Source organism: Fundulus heteroclitus, chromosome 22 (assembly GCF_011125445.2).
Source record: "Fundulus heteroclitus isolate FHET01 chromosome 22, MU-UCD_Fhet_4.1, whole genome shotgun sequence".
NCBI lineage: Eukaryota > Metazoa > Chordata > Actinopteri > Cyprinodontiformes > Fundulidae > Fundulus > Fundulus heteroclitus.
Window position 1 is genome coordinate 22,117,526 of NC_046382.1, and position 10,325 is coordinate 22,127,850.

The 10,325-nt window shown below is 40.9% G+C and overlaps 1 protein-coding gene across 1 annotated transcript; it reads right to left on the reverse strand.

The window, feature by feature from the left end:
• Positions 1 to 289: 289 nt before the first annotated feature.
• On the reverse strand, positions 290 to 6,521 carry got1 (glutamic-oxaloacetic transaminase 1, soluble). The gene is made up of 9 exons (XM_012880575.3): positions 6,338 to 6,521; positions 4,184 to 4,365; positions 3,975 to 4,098; positions 3,606 to 3,718; positions 3,421 to 3,525; positions 3,157 to 3,307; positions 1,345 to 1,510; positions 1,085 to 1,227; positions 290 to 964 (listed from the first exon to the last, which is right to left on the reverse strand). The coding sequence occupies exons 1-9, from the start codon at positions 6,444 to 6,446 to the stop codon at positions 825 to 827; spliced, it is 1,233 nt and encodes a 410-aa protein (XP_012736029.2). The 5' UTR covers positions 6,447 to 6,521; the 3' UTR covers positions 290 to 824.
• Between the last annotated feature and the right edge of the window lie 3,804 nt (positions 6,522 to 10,325).

The following is a 10,325-nucleotide window of genomic DNA, read 5'->3' on the forward strand; positions in this document are numbered from 1 at the left end:
TATCAGCCTGTTTGTGAGCGTACTGTTCACAGTGACGAGATAGCAGGCTGGTTGATCATTAGTTTTTCTTTTTTTCTTTTTTTCCCAGCAATAACAGTCTTACACAAGAGCCAGCCAGTGTTATGAAGGGTCAACGAGAACCAGCCGGAACCCGACAGGGTCGGACACATCAAGACACAGAGGCTGCAGCAGCAATGAGTGCACATTTCTCTGGGGTCATGACACCGGTCAGGAGCGATCGATGCCGTTTGTGCTGACTGCAACTGGAAAGAAATACTACAAATACGGATTTTAGAAGAAGAAGAAACTATAATTGCACAGGTTAACAATAAATGACACGGGTAAAGGGGAAATACATTCCTGAGAACAACAGTTTGCATTTCATTCAGAATCATTTTTAGATCAGTCATTCACAATAGCTGGATCATAAGGTAAATTGGTCCTTGGTAATGCTGCTCTGTTGTATTGCTTTTAACTTTTCCAACATTGGTGAAGACGATTCTTAGGAATTTGCAACAAAACGAAAGACAAGTTATCCCTCTTTTCAAGACTTTTCTAATGACATAAAAACAAACAACAAAATGAACATGATGGAACAAAGACCCTGATCTATGACATCAGTTTGGTGCATGAAAAAAAAAAAAAATGTCTGCAAAGCAAAGCAACATCCCGGCTCAGGATGTGTGTAACCTATCCTAACGCAGGGAATTAAAATCCAGGAAAGCCATGGGTGAATATGTGCGAATAAGCAAATCTGTGGGGAAAAAGTGGAGTCAGCTCCTCGGGGTGGGGCTGCAGGAAGCGGTGACAGCTGGGAGACTACCCTACTGCACCTTGGTAACAGCCTCATGGATGGACTCGGCCACGTAGTCGATGTTCTTGCTGGTCAAGCCGCACATGTTGATGCGGCCGCTGGCCATCAAATAGACGTGTTTCTCCTTCACCATATACTCCACTTGGTTGGCTGCGGAAGATAAAAGCAGGGAGATTTGACTCGCCCTGCCGCTTTGCGGGAGCCTGCATGTGTGTTACAATGATAACATTTCAAAGTTTCCTCTTGTTTTCTGACTGTCCTTGAACTCACGGTTGAGGCCTGTGAAGCTGAACATGCCGATCTGGTCTGTGATGTGGTCCCAGGTCCCCGGCGTTCCCAGAGACTGGAGCTTGGCTTTAAGCTGGGCCCTCATCAGTAAGACTCGGTCCGCCATCGTCTTCACATTGTCCTTCCTGAATTTACAAAAACAGGAGAGTCTGAAATCGAGCATAACCCGGGCGGCTGTTGTGACTCATTAAAAGCCCGGCGAAGTCGTTCCGTTAAGACATTTTCTTTTTTTTTGCACTGACCATTCTGAAAACAGCTCTGGGGAGCTAAGCGTCACCGCAACAATGCGAGCTCCCTGAGACGGCGGGTTGGACCAGGTGGTCCTCACAATCTTCTCCATCTGGGAGAGAACTCTCTTCAGGTTTTCTGCATCCCGCGCCACGATTGTCAGGTTGCCCACGCGCTCATCTGATGGGCGAACAAAGGTCCCGTTTTAGAAACGACTGTGCAGGTTGTCTGCTTTCATATCACAGCATTATAATCTGGAGCATTTGCCTTTCAAAAAGGAGGCAAACATTTGAATGCAAGTAGGTTTCAATGCAAAAGTTCACATTTTGATGATGATGGCTTTAAATATCCCAGTAAAGAAATTGATTAGCTCCAGGCATTTACATAAAAACAACAATATACATACATATAAACATTTACAAGGACGTAAAGAGCAGTAGTTTTGTCAATCTATGACTAAAAAAGTTCTATCAACTTTATTTGGATTTTATGTGATAGAGCAACACAACATAACTGAATAACTGTAAATTAAAAAAAAAAGAAAAGCAGATATTGCTTTGCATCTTCCTTGATTGCAAAAAGCCAAAATAAAATCAAGTGCCACCAACTGGCGCTAGGAGGCATCTGATTCGTAGGGATCACCTGGATATGACTTTACGTCAATGTAAATCAGGCAGTTTGAGAATGGGGCAGAGGTTTGTTAGAGAACATTAGTGAACAGACAGCCTCACGAAAACCAAGGAACTCTGCAGACAGGTCAGGGAGAAAGCTGTGGACTCTTTCAAAGCAGAAATAGTTTCTAAAATAATATCTCCAGCCTTGAACGCCTCAAACCATTATCTGAAAAAGGAAGTGTGGCCCAGCCCTGGCCATCCACCTGAACCGGCAAGATGAACGTTAATTAAACAAGCAGCCAGGAAGCCTGTGGTACCTCTGGATGAGGTGCTGAGATTCACGGCTAAGACGCAGGGATTTGTTACACAGAGTAATCTAAGTTGCAGACTCCATAAATCTGACCTTTGTGGTAGAATGACAAAAAACCAAGCCAAATTTTGAAGGAAAGCTATAAGAGGCTGTCTTTAAAGTTTGCCAAAAACTATGAAGGGGGCATATTATACATGTGGAGCAACGTTTTCTGCTAAGATGAGAAGGAAATTGAACACTTTGTCCTACATGTAAAACGTAAAATGTGATGGAAAATTGTCATTTCCCTCATCACACTATCCCCCAGCATGAAACGTGGTGCTGAACCACAATCTCTTCAGAGGATGCAAAAGGCTTAAGACTGGGGCCAGAGGTCTGGCATCCAACATGGCAATGATAGTTGAAGTTTGGGCAGAGCCAAAACAGAACGGTTTCAAAGGATGGACCAGTCAGAATCTAGACTTAAATCAATTTGAAAATCTCTGGCAGGACTATAAATTTTGAACTTCTGTGTGAACTATTTTGCAAAAAAGAATAAATGAGAATCTTAGTCTATAGATGTGCACAGCTGGTAGAGACATACTCGCAAAACCTTGCAGCTGCAACTTCGCTGAACGGTGGTTCTGAGGACCGACTCAGTGGAACTCAATGCATCCCACTTTCCAGAGTTTTGAATGCAAAACTTCATCATTTCCCTTTAAGACTATACACTACTTCTCTTTATCATAAATATCCCTATTAAAATACTTAGAAGTTTGTGGTTGTGACGTGACAAAATGTGGAAATCGTTCAAATCAATTTACAATTAAGACAAAAGATTGGTATTAAGAACACGCTTTTTAGCTCAGGTAATATCATTCAAATCAGATTTTGGTGGTTCTGCGTACTGACAGGTTACCTACTGTAGAGTCCGAAGTTTTTTGAGAAAGACTGAGCACAGAACATTTCGACGCCCTTAGAGACAAAGTAGCGGACAGCCCAAGCGTCCTTCTCAAGGTTACCAGAGGCAAACCCCTGATAGGCCGAGTCGAAAAACGCAAACAGCTTTCGCCTCTGGAAAAAAAACAAAAAAAAAACAAATCATGACTCATTAAACTGTGAACACTTCACTGAGTACAGCTGCACAAGCAATGCAGTGCTACGTGTGCACTTCTAAAGCAGGATACCATCATGACTTCAGCTATCTGCTTCCATTGCTCCTGTGTGGGGTCGGTTCCCGTGGGATTGTGGGCACAGGCATGCAGGACAAAGACGGAGTGCTCCGGACAACTCTGCGGGGAAGGACAGGAGCGAAGAATGGCGTAAAGAACACCGATCCCAAGTCCACGTTAAGCAACAGGTGTGAGCTTACTTCCAAGTCCCTGAGGAAACCGGACAAATCGAGTCCTCTCTTCTCTGCGTCCCAGTATTTGTACGGGCGCACGTCCTCAAACCCGGCACTGCTGAACACGGCATTGTGATTTTCTGGAACAGAGAGTGAGAACAGCTCTTACAGCACAAGTTGCTTTTACTGCTTAAGCTTCCTGTAGATAAAAGATTGGTTTATTGGTGGTACTCACTTGCAAGTGATAAAAAAAAGGATGCCTGATAAGAGGCGATAGCCACAGGACATAAATAATTCTCAGCGTAAAGTTTTATCTGCAGGCCAATCAAAGTCCTAAAATTTCTCGTTTTAATCGGCGATACGCCAGTGTTCCTATGTCAGCATGTGTGGGCATACCCCAAGTAGGTGCGGACACGTAGACGGGTGTTTTTGTGTTGTTGCTCCCATTGTAGAATCGCCTCAGGAACTCTGCGCCAATCTTCAAAGCGCCGGTACCACCGAGACACTGGACACCGCCCACCTGGTCCGACCAGAGAGAGGCTGCCATGTAACATCTGTGAAGATTAAAAGCCGAAATACGCAGCAAGAGCGTCTAAAACACTAACCCTGTTCTCCCGGATGGCGGGACTGTCGTCCCCCAACACGATCTTGGAGGAGGACGATGTGAACTCGGCGAGGCCCAGGATGGGCAGGTACTCGTGGTTTAGCCTGTCGTCGTGCACGATGATCTTCTCCACCTTCTTCACCACCGGCAAAACCCACGGCTTGCCCTCATCCGTCCTGTACGCTGTGGGGAACCAAGGCATTCGTCGTTATTACAGATGAGCTAATCAATGGATAAGATCGGAATCTGTGATTTTTCACCAACCATGTGATTAGCAGGTCAAATATGAGCTCTATTTTCCAAATTATTAAAAGTATTAAAAATAAGAACTCCCACCGATTGGCCATCAACCAACAATGAGTGCTTGATGCACTTTTTTTTATTTGAAGTTAGACAGAAATTAGGACTGCATGCTTGGTGTATTAATACAAGAAAATCTTGTAATTCTTTACATTTTCTATTTATATCAAAATTATTAATGATATTTATTTACATTTATTTTAGCATACATAGTTTGAAAACAAGGCAGGTGACAGAAGCAGGTTCATATTTCTTGATACAATACTTAAAATAATCTAAAATATAGATTTAAACCCATTGGGAGCCTAGTAAAGTTACCATTTAAACAATTTATTTAATGAAAAACAAGAACCTTGATCAGTTTAAATGCAAAGCCTTAATAAAGGTGCTTTGTTGTGAAAAATTAGTGTTTTGATATCTGTAGGAAGTAAATATACATCACTCCTACCAGACAAAATGATACCCAAATGCAGTATGTGATATTAATTCAGCTGAGCCATTTGCAACAGGGGTATTAACTATTACTACTTTAACAGGTTAATAGCAACTTAGCATAGATAATTTCTGCCACAATTCAGAGGATTGTGATAATAAACAACAACCGAATGGCTTCATGCGGGCTGTGCTGAACAAACACCAGCAGCACCAAGCTGACCCCAGCTGATAACTGTTCCAAGAGGTTCTTCTCACACATGTGCGCACTTTCGTCGGTTGTGTGTTTGTGCCAGCTGAAGTGTGCACACCTGATAAGGAGTGGAACACGAACATACTATAACCTCTTTATCCCTGGGAGAGAGATCATCAGCTTACTTCAACTCAGCACAGTTCATCAGGCTGAACACCAACTGTAGCCTGCAGAGATTTCTCTTCTTTTTTTTTCTTTTTTTTTCATTTTGAACAATGTTTTTTTTTTTTAGTGAAACAAATAAAACAAGCTGCAAAGTACCCCCCAGAGCAATGCTTTGGTTATTTATTATTTTCCCCATTTGTTCTATCTTTGATGGACTTCCTGCTTCAGCTCTGCAAACGGCTCTTGCTCCATGTGGCACCAGGCACCGTGTGGCCTACATTTACCAGCTGCACAGTAGCTTTTGACCATCTGTAGCACTGTGCGTCTTGCTCCGGGATGGGGATTATATGACCTCAGCTTCCGGTACTAATCACGGGCCTCGGCTGCCCTTGTCCAGCCACGCGGCAAAGCCACACAGTGCTTCTCACACTGCTCGTTCACAATGGAGGAATTAACTCTTGCAATAAGATTAACGTGGGAAACTGGGGTCTGGGGTGTTAGATGTTGTTTTAAAAGAGAAAAAAACATAGATATTAATACCGCTGGCTGCAATGGGAGAGTTGTTGATGACATTGCAGTGATCTCAGACTTGCCAGATCACAGAGACAGAGGTAACCTCAGAGAACGCCAGCGAATGTGGAAAAGTGAGGGATGGAATATGATTCAGCCGAGTCACCACATGCCCACATAGACCGCCTGAACATAATAAGCTTGATTATTCATATCCTCTCGGCTTTGTCATTTCTGATCTCTAGATTGGGTCAGACATTTTGGACATTTCAAACACAACACAATTTACTCAAATCTTTATCTTCTAGGTGTCTAAAAGTTTATAAAGGTTTGTATTGCATATAGCAGTAAAATGTAAAATATGATTCCCATGGTAAAAACACATTTTAGAAAAAGAAAAAAAGAGGTAATTATTAAAGAAGACGTCTCTGAACAGGTAACAGAGTCTCACGGGTCTCTGAAAGCGGTACAACACCTCATCATTTATCCCTGACGCAGCCGCAGACACCCCTGGTTACCGTTACCATGGTTAACGCTTCACAGCGAGCAGCTTACCTCCCACCCCGAGGTTCACCTTATTTGGAAACGGGTCGTTATTGAAGTCCTGCGTTAGTTTAAAGACAGCCACGGGGGCTGCAAGCGGGACCTCACAGAACACTGACATGTCTTCTTTTAAAGATGGCTGTAAGCAGCGGGGAGCTATCACCGGAGCAGCAAGCTACGGGGATGTAAAGAGGACTCTCACCTTCAACTCGGCTTTCTGCACCGTTAAGAGTGGGTGTGAGCGGATTAGCCAATAGGAACGCGGCAAGGACATGTCGTCACTGATTTGTGTCAGGTTAAAGTTCGGAAAAGAAACACCCAGCCAAGAGGACCGTTGACCAATGAACGCCCTCGACTCGTGATTGAGCAATCTGAACACAAATCTTTGCGGTGCGGGGTTGTTGTTGCAATTAAATATGCTGCCACAAGGTGGAGCCAGAACCTCGTTAACGTTATTTCAGAACACCGAAAGTCAAATCTGGTAAAAGATGCAATGTGCAGAAAACACATTGCACTATAACAGTGTTATAGTCTCTTTCAAAAGGTATTCTCACCTATTCACAGTTGTCCCATTTTGCCCAGTTTAGAACCTCAATCTTCGGTGTATTCTATTAGATTTTTATGTCATAGATTAACACTAAGTCATATTTGACTTTATGTTAATCATATTTGTAAATCACATCTGCATAGTTTTATGTCAAAGTCAAAGAAAACTCTCTCTCTCTCTCTCTGTCTCTCTCTCTCTCTCTCTCTCTCTCTCTCTCACTCTCTCTCTCTCTCTCTCGATCTCTCTATCTATAGATATATAGAGCGTAGATAGATATATAGATCATAAGAATATAGATATTATATAGAGATATAGTATACATATAGATACACATATATATAATATATATATATATATAGATATATATATATATATATATATATATATATATATATTATATATATATATATATATTTTCCCCTCATCTGACCATAGCACCCTTTTCTAAACGTTTTCTGTTTCCAGTACATGGCTTATGGTAAAATGGAAACCTTTTTTGAATAATGGCTTTCTTCTTTTCACTCTCACATATAGTTCAGATTTGTCAAGCATCCAACTAGTAGTTTTCCTGCTTACAGATTCTCTCACCTGGCCTTTTTTTTCTGCAGCTCCTCCGGTGTTGCCATGGGTCTATTGGTTGCTTCTCTGATTCATCCATGCTTCCCTGGCCCGTATGTTTAGTTTAATGGTCATATCTAGATAGATTTGAAGTTGTGCCATACACTTTCCCTTTTCAGATGATGGACTGTACACTACTCTATGAGATGAATGCCAATGCAAGTCACATGTTTCCTGATTTTTACTCGAAAAAATAAACGTTTGAGCACCATGCACTGTATTTATGGATATCAGCGTAAAGAGGGCTGAATAAAAACGCATGTTTTTTTTCTTTTTTAAATAATGTTTTCTTACTAAAATTAAAGATAAAAAACAATCAAAATTCCTCTATCCTTTTGCTTCTACTTCATAGTTATGTAGAACATGATCATGATCTATTAGACAGCATCCCAAATAAATACATTGAAGTTTGTGGTTGTAACGCAACAAAATGTGAAGCTTTTCAAAGGATATAGTTACTTTTGCAAAAAATTGCAGTCTTGCACAGATATTTCAGGTTTTAGACAAAATACATGGCTTGTCTTGGAGGGCAAAGTTTGTAAAATCATAAATATAGTGAATTTACATGCCGCTTTTCTAGTCATAATGAGACTGGGCAAGCTAGAAGCTAACCAACAACCTTCTGATTGCAGGACCACTATTCTACCCACTTAGCCTCAGTCACCCCGTTACTGTTTTCCATAAGCAGAAGCCAGACATCCCATCATAAATGTCAGCCGCTTCTCAAGCTGAACAGGCGCAGGCAGCCGTATGGTCTGGCTGCATATGCTGATTGAGCAACCACATATTCTGTTTCAATGTGCAATTCTGTTTCAATGTGCAAGTATCCTCATCTATTTTGTCCTGAGGGCCTTGGCTGAGATATGATGTAAACAAACTGCCTCTCCTGTTTTCTCCCCACAGCTGTCTGCATGAGCTGAAGTGGTTGATAAATGAAGGCCAGACCGGCCAGTTAGATGGAGGGTGGGGGTCTGTTTCAAATGTATGCCCTTTAAACAGAACGAGCTATGCAGACTTTTCAATGCAATCAACTAACCATATAATGAGCAGTCATACAGTATTATGATGAAGTTATTACAGTAACAAATGGTAAATTATAATACAGAATGTACTACAGTCAAAGTGAATAATATGATACTTCTGACTTTAGGCAGGTTTAAGTCATTTACTCTTTAAACCCAAGGGGTTATGTTGTATGGATTAGTAGAAACTGAGGCATTATAAAGTCCAGTATAATAATAATAGTAGAATATTATTTTAATTAGTAAGTAAGTAAGTAAGTAAGTAAGTAAGTAAGTAAGTAAGTAAGCAAGTAAGCAAGTAAGTAAGTAAGTAAGTAAGTCAAAAAATGTTAATAAAAAAAGTACTAAAACTAAACAACAGATTTTTTCAGCCGGTTCTCAGCTTATCAAGGTTATGTCTGCAAACAAACTAGATAATATTGTAACAGGATTGTTGACAATCTCACTTTTTTTTTAATTTAAAGGTACAGTGAACAATTTTTTTTTTCCTGCTTCGAGTTCCAGGAGGATCATCTTATCTATTGGTTGTCCCACATGCCACTGATTGTGAAGAAATATGCTGGTTAAATCTAGGCTGAATCCTTCTAGACAGATGGAGGATTTTAAAATTCCTTAAACCCAAGACACGTGTCTTTCTTTCTGCAGACCAAAACGAACACAGCGCCCTGTCTCACATTGGGCAAACATCTTGATGGTCACCTAGACATTACATTCTGTAAAATGCGGAGAGATAAGGAGAACCTGCTTGAGGGTGTCTGTGTGTCCTGGTATGAAATATTAATGTTTCAGAAAAGGAACACCAGCCTGCAAACATGTTGGTGGTATTGTGATAGCCTGGGGCTGATTTGCTACTCAAGTACCTGAACAACTTATCATAATTTATGACATTTCAGAAGTCATTGATTCAGCTCCCTACCGCAGCATCTTTAGAAAGAGTGAATCACACTCGGCTTATACAGCTAAGTCATCTGACTGGACAACTCAAAGAAAAACAAAATGAAACTTTTGGAGAAGCCACATCAAAGTCAAAAATGACATCTGACTGAGACGCAGGGACATGACCTTAAAGGCCTTTCCTGATGGACAACCTTCAAATGTGGATGAATTATAACTATTCGGCAGAGAAGAGAGGGATGAAATTCCTCCACAGGGATATGAAAAACTGAGTGACAGTTGACAGAAACTTTTGATGGAAGCTATTGCTGCCAAGGATTGCTCAAGCATTCATTAGGTTTAGGAAATAATAATTTTTTCACATAGGAAGGAAACACTGGAAAGTTTTGTGTTTTTTTCCCTTCAAAACTGCATACTGTATTTACTCAGGTTGTCTTTAATAAAAATTTACCGGATAATTTGGAAAAATGTAAGTGTAATGAAAAGCTGAAACCAAATTCATTGTTCCGCACTGTACTAATATCTAATAATATCAAATCTTTCCAAATTCTGCTTACATTTCAGCAGTTCTCATAGAAATTTCCTTTTGCTTGGTTTTGCAAATTTGTTGTCATTAACGCATTTTCATGTCACCGAAGCCACTAATAAATATTATTTAAGCGTCACAAACCCCATTGCAAAGCATACTAACAAAAGATGTGCAAACAATCCAAGTGCTGGTGGCCAAACAATGCTGTCGCCATTTTCTCCTTTTTTTTTTTGTCCTTGAATATTAGCCTATACTCTCCTTCTACATGGCTGACCCCACCCCCACTCATCTCTCAACTACACACTAACAGTAGATGTTTTCATTCTTTTACGACCAGGTGAGGGTGTCTCGTATGTTAGCTATCACTGTCAACCCTGCAATTATGGGATT

Bases quoted from the DNA above. Each gene is read 5' to 3' on its own strand.
- got1 (XM_012880575.3), bottom strand. From the start codon at position 6,446: ATGTCAGTGTTCTGTGAGGTCCCGCTTGCAGCCCCCGTGGCTGTCTTT. The intron at 3,308-3,420 runs GTATCCTGCTTT...TTTTTTTTCCAG, and splicing joins AGATAGCTGAAGTCATGATG to AGGCGAAAGCTGTTTGCGTT. The intron at 965-1,084 runs GTGAGTTCAAGG...TATCTTCCGCAG, and splicing joins CAGCTTCACAGGCCTCAACC to CCAACCAAGTGGAGTATATG.